General features: G+C 40.0%; 1 protein-coding gene across 1 annotated transcript; it reads right to left on the bottom strand.

Annotated features, from left to right (window-relative positions):
- Positions 1 to 292: 292 nt before the first annotated feature.
- Positions 293 to 10,220, bottom strand: hand2 (heart and neural crest derivatives expressed 2). Its single transcript, XM_071532865.1, has 2 exons — positions 9,609 to 10,220; positions 293 to 578 (listed from the first exon to the last, which is right to left on the bottom strand). Exons 1-2 carry the CDS (start codon positions 10,218 to 10,220, stop codon positions 450 to 452), a joined length of 741 nt encoding a protein of 246 aa, XP_071388966.1. The 3' UTR covers positions 293 to 449.
- Positions 10,221 to 12,164: the final 1,944 nt, after the last annotated feature.

The raw sequence follows: 12,164 nt of genomic DNA, 5'->3' as shown, positions 1-12,164 counted from the left end.
TTATAGCTCTGTGAGACCTATTCTTATCATTGTGCAGGTGCCAATGTGAGACAACGAGGCCAACGGCTTCCACAAAATTTCAAATTAACCGCCGCACGTCGCGCGCTTGAGTTGCTACCCAAAGAGTGCAGCGCGCGGGAGCTAATTTGAAAACTTCAGTTATGTTCTAGGACTACCGGGCATGTCCCGTTACCGATAAGCACGACCACAAAATGAAACTGCCACATTTTACCGCCATACGAAAGCGAACGGAACGTGCCAGAGCTTGAGCTGCGGCGTCCACCGGTCTCTCGGGAAGTCAAGGTTCGGTGTTAAAGACAGAGAGATGACTTTGATACAGTTCAGCAGACTGGATTATTGTCCCGTCATTCTCTCCGACAACAACAGAGATGGGGGAGAAAATAGTCCAATTGACCAGGAAAGAGAGAGAGAGAGAGAGAGAGAGAGAACTATTGTTTGAGTTCCAGGGCCCAGACATGTTGAGGCCATCCTGTCCGTCCTTTAGTCTTCTTATCGCCAACTGATGATGAAGATGATGATGACGAAGAAGAAGATGACGTCGTCTTCAGGACCTCCACCTGGAGAAAGAAGACACTTTTAATATTCTTATTCTTATTGTCATTAGGTGAGTAGGCTAGTAGTAGCAGCAGTAGTAGTAGGCTAGTAATAATAACATTATTATTATTGTTATTATTAGATCAAAATCAGAATCAGATTTATTGGCCAAGTATGTACACGTATGCATAGGCTATATATATAGGCCTATATAAAAAAAAGTAGGCTATATACAGTACTGTGCAAAAGTCTTAGGCATATGTCAAAGATATCCATAAAGCGAAGATGCTTTCAAAACGAATGAAATGAAAAGTTTCTGAATATCAAAAATGTACAATAAACAGCAGTCTACTGACACACTAATGCAGAAAACAAATACACATCTAAGACTTCTAAGAAATGTAGGCTATATAAAAAAATCTAGGGTGCCTAAGACTTTTGCACAGTACTGTAGGCCTATATATAGCCTACATATATATATAGTAGGCTATACATATGTAAACAACACTGGAATTTGTACGCAAAGGTACATAAATTATTAGTGTTGTTGTTGCTGTTCCTGTCGTCGTTGCTATCATTAATAAGGTGTAAAATATTGCAACACTAAATATGGCAACTGACAACTGGAACAACATCAATAACATAACAAGATGAACAAATTGTTCCTGAACAAAATGTCCAACTGTTGGTCGGATTTCCAGATGAGACGCCGTCGGAGCTGCCAAGGCTTTATGTGTTTCTCTAGACAGAAGCGCCGTGATGGACACAGCAGGTAGAAATCAAAGCTTTCCTATGGCGACACAGGCATCTGAACAGATCAGTCACACACTGAACTAGTCGACTTATTGTCAACCACAGGACAGGAGGCTGCCTGGGGGGCTGGATGGAAAAAAAAAAACCATTACACAGCAAAAAACAATGCCTCTATCTCACAGAGGTACAGGGCAAAGTCCGTGCATCTAATATCATTCGCCTTCAAAACTATCCAATTTCTGACTGGTGACTGTCAACGTATTATGTTTATGATTCTAATTATGATGATGATTATTGTTATTATTATTATTATTATTATTGTTGTTGTTATATTATATATAGGCCTATATTATATTACACTTGGTTTCCAAATATAGCTGTGGTGATTTTTGCTTGATCTTAAAACTACCAGATCAGATTAGGACTGATTTAGACTCGGGTACGGTATTTGACTTAAATATGTTAAGTCACCTAAACTGTATGAAGTAGATGTCTGGAGAAAGGCTGATAGTTAAATCCGCTTTAAGATGGTGTGACTGAGCAAAGTAAGCTTAACATAATGGGCCACGCACTGAAAGACAATAGTAGCCTAACTATATTCTAATTAGGCCTATATAGGCTAATAATAACCAGATTACGGGCAACACAGAGACAATGATTTAGACTGATATATATTTCACTTTATAGCCTAGTAGTATTCTTTTCAAATTCTAATTCTTAGCCTATTATTGATATACATAAATCTAAGAAAAAGTTGGAAACTATGCAGAACATCAGTTGCATCAACTTGTTTGCAACCAGTTGAAGTGGCACTGTGTTCATGTGCATTGTCCCTATCAAATAAACGAAAAGGCGTAAATAAAATGAAATGAAATAAAATAAAGTAAATATTCAATGGACTGGTCCAGCACTTTGCTCTACTGTAGGTACAACAGCCATAATTACTGGGCTATCCTAGGTAATTTACCAGCTGCCAGGACAGGATAGGCTCCTCAGGATCTTAACTAGTGCCGATACGTGGTTTTTCCTCTTGGAGACCTGTAGATAGAACCGTCACCTCAAGCTGCACTCAGAAATCTGACAATTTAATGCTGCCTTGCTTAGCCTATCGCAAACATAGCCTGGTTCCATCGTAAAAGATGATTTAACACCTTTTTCTGAATCGGTAGGATCTACTATGGCTAATCCACCGAGCAGAAAAAAAATGAAACGTTTAAAAAAAAAAAATATATATATATATTTTGCCTAAGTAAAGTGCTGCTTGGTGGATCATTTATATGCCGAATTTATCAGGAGACCTCAGCGATTTGGAAAAGCTGTTTCTTCGTGTTCCACCGGGCATGCAGCCGAGGTTTGCCGACAAGAAAGGCAACATTAAACTGCCAGATATTTTTTTTTTTCATAGAATTCGGGGTGACTTGCTGTCGTTAGAGGAGAAAACGTAACGTATCGGGGCTACGCCTGACAATAAAGATCGATTTTCATTGGCGTAAATGAAATCTGAGATAATTATAACGAAGATATCCGCGGATTCATTGATTTGAAATCGATTCGACAGGTGAAAATATTGCAGTTGTTCACTCCGGATCCTAATTACAGAAAATGTAGCGTGTCAGAAACCTGCTTTTATCACTTTAAATCTGGATAATAATATAGAAGTCTATTCAGACCACAAGCTGGTGTCCAGATTTCACTGTATTTTATTGTGTTGCATTGTATGGTATTGTATTCAGTTGTATCCTATTCTATTCTATTTCCCCCAGCATTCTCCCATCTAACCTACAGCCTAAAGCAGCGTTGCCAGTTTTGGCTGCAGGCCGCGAATATTTTTCTATTTTTCATTTCTATTCTTCATTTGCTCTTTATTTTCTCAGGTAGTCTCACTGAGATGATGTGAGTTTCTTCAGACTTGAGAACAAAAAAAAAATAATGGTAGCAAAAAATGGTAAAAGGTAGGCAATATCATAGGCTAGTAGGGGCCTAATATAAAAGACAAAAAGAAAAAAAGTTATATACCAACCCGTTTTCTCTGTTTCTGAAAAGTTGATGTTATAAGGTTTCTGCAGGACATCGATTGTAGTAGTAATAATAATAATGACACACATGGAGCTATATATATATCTATCTATATATCTATACATATAGTACTGTGCAAAAGTCTTAGGTATATGTCAAAGAAATCCATAAAGCGAAGATGCTTTCAAAACAAAACTAAAGAAATGAAAATTTTCTGAATATCAAAAATTTACAATAAACAGCAGTCTACTGACACACTAATGCAGAAAACAAATACACATCTAAGACTTCTAAGAAATTTATATAAAAAATCTAGGGTGCCTAAGACTTTTGAACAGTACTATATATAGGCCTATATATAGTCCATATATATACGTATGTATGTATGTATGTTTGTGTGTGTATATATGAACCACACGAAATTGATTTTACTAACACACACCGGAGATTATTGATATCGTTCCAATTTAACAGTAGAAAGCGTCCTGGGCCTAAATATTAGAATATGCTATATAATAACACTTCACCTGAAGCGCATCGTTATGAGTTACCGTCAGATTATAATCCCATTAGAGGCATAGATAATCTTTTCTTGCAATATAATCATCAGACAAACATTTAGAAATTGCATTCAATTGAATGTCATTAATTATACAGTCGCCCCATGAAGTATTCAACCCGCTACATTTTTTTTCAGCCTGTGTTTATTATATTATGCTCCGATTATAATAATTATCATGCACTCACAATGTAATTATAATGTATTTAAGATGCTTTATAATGCCGTATGAGCGCCACATCGACTAAAGCATTTCAACAAACCTATCGATTTTATATATTTTTTTTTTTAGACCTACAATATTCACGAAAACCCTATAGGATGGTTTTTTTTTTTTTTTTTTTTTTTTTTTTTACTATTTGTACACATATTTTATAGATTTCAGCAAACTCCCGCAGTCTATACGTGACATCAGTTTCCAATTCCAGTCATTTGTCATTACAGAGGTTCAGGCTCTCTTAGTCCACAGCCCACACATCACCGACAGTAAAACCACTGCCAATGTCTTTCCTAGAGTCTGACTGTCCCTGTCAGTCTGCTAAAAGCATCACATGATGAAGCAACTACTGTAAAACTACTGCAAATCCAGCCTATCCTGCACATTTCTAAACGTCATCATACATCACTTGCTGTTGTAGGCCTTTACCAAAATGCCACCGAGCACAGAACGACACAGCCAACAGAAATAAAAGCAGGGTTAGTATCATTTTTTTTGAAACATTAACTATAAATCTTGATGGGGAAAAAGTCGGCTATAATTCAGCCATTTGCCTGCAGGTCATTTAGCAGTGAGCAGAAATTCAGGTCAATTAGGCGACATTTAGGCCGCCTAATTGAAACTAATTTTACAACTCTGCTGAGTCCTGCTGTCTCCCTGCTCATCTCATGAATAATTCAAGAAGACGATTTTCTATAATATAGCCTATAACATTTAGAATCAGTTCCAGATCATCAAAACCTGCATGGGACGAAAAGGGGAAAGTATCCTCTTTAAAATAGGCTACATAACGCAGATTTGATCGTCTCTGACATGGATCTAAAACCAGGCAGCACCTTGTCCCTGCCTGCGTAAGGCTTGTCTGCGCTTCCTGAAGTAGAATGTTGCGCAACCTGCTGATCAGTGCAGCACAACAAACTATATGGTTCATATAGGTGACGAATAAAATCCACATCAAACAGACCTGGAACCAGCCTCAGTTAAAATAGGTGACAAGAAAATCCACATCGAACAGTGGATGGAACAACACCATCATGTTAAATACTAGGCCTATGTTATACTATATGGAATATTATAGTATGCATGTTATACTATAGTGCAATGCATATGGAAAGTTGTAGCAGCCTATATATAATACTATAGTGTATGTATGCTATTCTATTGTGTATTTATGTAAAACTATAGTGTATTTATGTAATAGTGTATGTAGTTACTATAGTGTTTACTATAGTAAACTATACTACTACTACTACTATTATAGTGCACCTAGTGTATCTGTGTTATACTATAGTGTATATACTGTAGTGGGCCTACTATAGCACCTATAGTAGACAGTGTGCCTAAGCTAAAAATGGTGAGTGTGTATTTTAATCCAGAGCTGTAGCTTTATGAAAGAGTTGACATGAGTTATTAACAGGACTATATCCTCCTATTAACTAGTGATTTTAGGTTGAAACGTGGGGGAAAATGGCTTTCTGGCTTCAATTAAACTCCATGATCCCTATAGGCAGCGAGTTAGTTCGGCTACAGACAGGAAATAACTATTCTATTCTATTCTATTCTATTCCCATACTTCCCATAGGCAGTGGTTTAGGCTACAGACAGGAAATAACTATTCTATTCTATTCCCCATACTTCCTATAGGCAGTGGGTTAGGCTACAGACAGGAAATAACTATTCTATTCTGTTCTATTCTATTCTCCATACTCCCTATAGGCAGCGAGTTAGGCTACAGACAGGAAATAACTATTCTATTCTATTCTATTTTATTCTATTCTATTCTATTCTATTCTATTCTATTCTATTCTATTCTATTTTATTCTATTCCACATACTTCCTATAGGCAGTGGGTTAGGCTACAGACAGGAAATAACTATTCTATTCTATTCTATTCTATTCTTTTCTATTCTATTCTATTCTATTCTATTCTCCATACTCCCTATAGGCAGCGAGTTAGTTAGGCTACAGACAGGAAATAACTATTCTATTCTATTCTATTCTATTCTATGTGCTCATTTATTATTTGTGTCTGCATGTTATTTCTCTGTTGGACTAAAGCATGGTTTACATGCTAGCGCTGTTTAGCTTTAAGATGAAGATAAAAAAAAACTTCATATTTTTCACTGCTGTTTAATACGCTGCGAGACAGTGGCTTTAGGTTCTGCAGCCTTTATTTGGTGGACTCCACTATGGCTTTCAGTACATGAGACGACTGGGAGGCAAAACAACAAACTGGTAGTCTTGTTAAAGCATGCAGAAACATCACAGGAGGACAAAATAGCAGCATAGGCCTGACCATAGTCCTGGTACATACTGGTACTAACACATGGACTGTGCATGGCTTAGTAGTGGTAAGTAAAAGGAGGGCCCACTATGAGCTCCAGTCAGTGAAAAAAAACAAAAAAAACCCATTCATTTATGCTTTTTCCCCTTATATAACTTGCAGCATTTTCATACTACTAATTATGATGATATATACTATGAATTAACATCATATGCATTCATGCTAAAGTCTAAAAGTCTACAAGTCCTGTAAATAAAAAGGGTGAGCTGGTGAGTTTTGGTGAGTTTAAAGCTCCTGGTTTGTGCTTAATAGTAAATCCAGAACAATGTGTAGGAGCCTTGTGAAGCTGGAGCCAACGGATATGGGCAATATAAGCAGAGCTGGGACCAAAACTATGTAGATAATATAGTGGGGGGCTAGTGTTGCTGGTAATAATAGTAGTGGGTCTATATGGCTGACCCCAGCCATCTGAGGATGGCAGCCACCAATACACACTTCTGACTCTAAGTCCCTCTGGATGATATCACCATGTAAACAGTCATTGGTGTTGGATAATAGACTTTATCATTTTGACTTAGTGCCTGTATAATAGTTGTAGTGTAGTGTAGTATAGTAGTTGTAGCCTATAGTATATAGTAGTTGTAGTTGTATAGTTTATAGTAGTTGTAGTGTAGTTTTTGTGTATATATATTTTGTAATTCCGTGTTCTGACTTTTTTCCTACCTCATTATGTGTGGTTTTTTTTTGTCATTTATGTGAATTGCTGCTGCAACACTGTAATTTCCCTTTGGGGATAAATAAAGTACTCCATCTATCTATCTATCTATCTATCTATCTATCTATCTATCTATCTATCTAAAATAAGCTTTTTGGCCATTAACATCCTGTTGGTGACCACTGAAATGCTGTTGTTGTTGGTGAAAGCAAATCTGTCCATTATGATAAAGAATTGGAAAATATATCTTTCTGTCTTTCATTCGTTTTTTTTTTTCCTTCTTTAAATGCCTCCCCCCAAATAAAGCTTATTTACTATCTCTCTGCTTTAGGCGTACCAGCCATTTGCTTATATGTGTCAGGCATTCCAGCACATGAAATATTTCGCTTTTTTTTTTTTTTTTTTTTTTTTCTTTCTTCTCTCTGGGTATTTTCTCTGTATTTCACCCAGCCCCAGTCTGTGTTTCACTGGGTGTACCTGGGCACCGGCTCTATTAGCCACATCAATCAGTTAAGGAGAGAAAATAATGGCCATGTAATCTTTTTGGAGTTAGTTTTGTAGGCTGCATGTAAGCCTATCTGACAGCCTACCATCATAACTAATGTTTACTTTAATGCTCCTATAGTTATGAGTGTTGGGCTATTTGTTATTCCCTAGTTATTTCAGAAATTTTACTGGACAATGATAATTTAAGTTGACAGTGTGTAGATCATAAATGTAGCCTATGTATATGTTATAATATCTATGTATTGTTAGACCTAATGTTTTTAACGGCCTATCGCACACCACCATAGCCTAATAGTCAAAAGTAAAAAAAAATAAATAAATAAAAATACAGAAACCAGAGACTGTTTTATATTTTGAATGCTGAAAGTTATATCCTTATATATTCGTGGCTAGTATATGAATCTCAGTCAAAATACAGGGATAGCTAGTAATCATAGGCCTAAACTCCTTGACTATCCTCTCCTTTATTTTTTCGGTAGCCTATCATATTGTAAAAAAAAAGATTTCGTTATATCGGCTACCACAGAAAGTGTCGATGCGACTGTTTTACACCATTCTAACATCATTTCAGTGATGTTTTCTGCTCTCATCTGGTCTGAGCCTTTATGGAGGGATTTTAGCATTATTTTTCATTGGCTTATCCTAGAGCCGATACGTTCCTTTTTTTGTGGAGAGGACCAGTCTCCTTTTAAAAAAAAACGTGGCGATTTAATGCTGTCTTGCTCATCAATTTAATAAATTACCCAGAATCTTCTGGTAAATTCGGCATAGAAATAATCCACTAAAGAGCACTTAGATTCAGTATGGATTTTTTTTTTTTCTTTGGGAATTTGTTCACACTGCACCGCTACCGCCCAGCTCAGTGTAGTCTGATGGAAGAAAATCGTGGGAACCCTAGGCGAATGAATTCAAAAACCAGAAAGTTTACACTATTGAAATAAAGTTCTGCTTTGTAGAATAGCCCGGGCTATATGTATGTCAAATTGAAAAATGTTGAGTCATATTTTATAAATTGTATAGGCCTAAGTTTGCCGATAAGCAAGGTAACATTAAATTGCCAGATTTATGAATGGAGTTTGGCGTTATTTTCTCTCCCTTATGCCTATACGCGAGAGAGCGGCACTTATGGCTCATTTAATCAATAAATGTGAATGTTATTCTACTGTTTCTCTATTCCTCCTCCATCCCCTCTGCCTTCGGCCGTATTTTATCACCACTGGGCGTAATGTGGGCTAGTTTTAAATTGAAAGGCTGGTCAACTATGACCTCCAGTCCGTATAGGCTAATTAGCCTATTATTGGGCAAACAACCACAAATAGAAACAAAAATCAATTAGGCTATATTTTCAGAAAAGCAATAATCTATGCTTTTTTCTCCTCCATATTCCATATTCTCATGTGGATTGCTGCGTGGTAGCTACTGTATGGGCTATAGGCCTACAGTGAATTTAAGCCATGGATATTCATGCCAAGAGTTAAGCTATTCTATTCTATTTTATTCTAAATAAAAAGGTGGGTAAAGTGAGTTGAAGTTGGTTTAGCCTCCACTACATCCCTGTTTATCAGTTCATCACAGAAGAAGTAAAGTAGTAGCCTCTTGTTTTGCTGCTCCTCTCTTCCTCCTCTCCTCTTTGGCCTGTGCTGCTTGGTGAATTTGAGTATGCCGACTTGAAGACTGGCTCCTATGTTCCAGAAAGCGTCTTGAATACAGGCAATATTTTAAGTATGTGTGTGTGTGTGTGTGTGTGCTTCGCCGATAAGCAAGGCAACATTAAACTCGCCTACCAGACCTTTGAACGATTTCTCCACACGAGAGAGAACGGGGCTCGCCGCTGGGTTTACCCCCCCCATCACTTTGTTTTGAGAGATAACCTACAGGCCTTATCAGCTGTTGTGCGAGTGAGTCAGATATCACGTATTTTGAGCGTGCCAGATAGGCTATATCTTTTTTTTTTTTTTTTTTTTGTCAGCGTGTCAGATATAGCACCATAAAGCGCTCTTACCGCCTCCCTCTTCCTCCGCTCCTCCCGGGCCTCCGTCTTCTTCAGCTCGGCCTTGAAGGCCTGCGTGTCCCCGTGCTGCCCGTCCTTGTCCAGGATGTCCATCAGGTAGGAGATGTAGCTGGTGGCCAGCCGTAGCGTCTTGATCTTGGACAGCTTAGTGTCCGCCGGGACGTTGGGGATGCACTCCCGCAACTCCGCAAAGGCCGAGTTGATGCTCTGAGTCCGCCGCCTCTCCTTACGGTTGGCCGTGGGTCTCCGCTTCACGGGCCGGGTGTGCGCGTGGTGGTGGTGGTGCATGCCTACCGGGGCGCCGCTCACCGCGATCCCGGCCCCCGGGACCATCCCGCCGGCTCCGTAGTGGTGATGGTGGGGATGGTGGTGGGGGTCCAGGCCGCCGCTCGAGCCGCCGCTGTTGCCATGGTACTCGGGGCTGTAGCCGGGCGCGAGGCCGTACTCGGTGGGGGACATATCCGCGTGGCTGATCAGCCAGCTGGTGAAGTACGGCGGAGCCCCGGTGTCCTCGTGACACCGACCCGCCGCCGCGTGCAAGGAATAGTGGCTCTCGTGGTGGTGCATGACCGGGTGGTGAGGGAAGCCCGAGACCAGACTCATAGTGACACACACATACACACACACACACACACACACACGCACGCACGCACGCACACGCACACACACACACACACACACACACACACACACACACACACACACACACACGCACGCGTAGGGATGCTGTAGCAGTGGGCTTGCCTTTGCAGGTCAACGGTCCAGTCCAGATGTCTGCATGGTGAAAAATGTCCTCATCGGCGCCTTGTTAACGGCACCGAGAGAAACAACCCGGGACCCGGTTAGTCCCACTGTGTGAACCAGTATCCTATACTAAACTAGTCAGAGGCCCCAGCAGGCCCGCAGCTGCTTCCTCACAACCCCCTCTTCCTCTCAGATGTTCTTCTTCTTCTTCTTCTTCTGTCAGAGAGTCACCGCGCTTATTCCCACTCTCCTGTAGTCCAACTTTTTCTCATCTTCCTCTCTCTGTGTGTGTGTGTTAGCAGGCGACAGACTCAAAACCGTTTGGCAAGGCAGGACCAGGTCTGGGCAGGCACTGGATCAACACTGCAGTTCATACTGAGCTATGGTAAAGCCAGCACGCCTGTATACACACAGAGAGAGAGAGAGAGAGAGAGAGGGAGAGAGAGAGAGAGAGAGAGCTTGATCTCGGCTACTACTACCGGGGGAGGGAGCTGTGACGTCACGACCTCCATCCGCCAATAGCGACGGCCCCAAACCCAGCCCTCTACCCCGCTTCAAACCCTCCCTCCCTCCCTCTACAAGGTCTGTTTACTTGTCCTTAATGTCAATGGGCCTGCTAAGTAGGCCTGTGCACGCGCGCACACACACACACACACACACAAACGATTATAAGGTCATGAGTGGAATGAGATGCTTTAGGCCCATACTATATAAGGTGTATTTTACATTTTACACTATTTCAATGTAAATATCATATTATTAGTTTTTGGTGTGGTTTCCATCTCAGGATAATGAGGCACAACCTGACCAAATTAACCCACATTTCTCATAGAAAAACAACCTCAGCATGGGCAATATTTTTCCTCTCTGCTTTTGAGTTTGATTTTGGAACATGCGAAATTGTCATAGATGCATACATTAGCTAATGCATTTAAGTGTGCACAAGGCCAGGATACACAGGCAGCATTTGGAGGTAATTTCACCATTAATTATGATTAGCAGCAGGTTTTTCCTGGTGTTTACCTTCATGCTAGTCCACTTTGTTCTCCATATTGATTAGGCTCCAGCTCACCGGTCCCCATCTCAGCTCAAGCCTATCCTCAAAATGTTGACTTTTTCATATATTTGCTATATTTATGAATTCCATCTTCTGTCATGTTGAATTCGTTGACCTGTATCGCTTCACCAAATGTCAAATTTAATATGTGTTTTTATAGGCCTGTGCTTTTATACTGAATTCAGTCATGCTTTGGAGACGTATAGTTTCTGTAACGGGGGTCTGGAGAGATCCAGGGGTCCTTGAGGGAGTTGCAGGAGTCCTAGAGGGGGCTCCAAGAGTTCTTGAGTGGGTTCCAGTTTCATTTCACTATAATTTGATTCACTAGAAATGGGTCTATTTTGGGGTCCTGTGACATGAAAACATTTGAGAAGCCCTTGTATAAACTGGGTGGAGGGCCATGGGAGTGTGTCTGGTGGCTCCCATAGGACTGTGTGCCATCCTGGGCTAACAGAGTGGAGGAACCACTGGCCCACATAGTCTCAGGTGACACGCTACAGACACACAGACACATACATATACAGACACACCATGAACAAAGATTTCGCTCTGATACAACACATTTCTTTCATTTCTTTCTTTAATGCAGCCTGCTATTGCTAGTCTGCACAGTCAAGAATCTATTTTTTATATATTTTTGCTGTAGTTATAGTTGTCATATCAAACCAAACGCACACACAAGTTTTATATGATGATTTATTTTACATAGGCTATATAATGACCTCTGGTCTTTCAATAGCCTACAT

Source organism: Centroberyx affinis, unplaced genomic scaffold, assembly GCF_046629955.1.
Source record: "Centroberyx affinis isolate AG114_WGS23_722 - 3 ecotype Tasmania unplaced genomic scaffold, CSIRO-AGI_Caff_v1 ptg002263l_1, whole genome shotgun sequence".
Taxonomy (NCBI): Eukaryota; Metazoa; Chordata; class Actinopteri; order Beryciformes; family Berycidae; genus Centroberyx; species Centroberyx affinis.
This window is presented reverse-complemented; position numbering and strand designations above follow the sequence as displayed.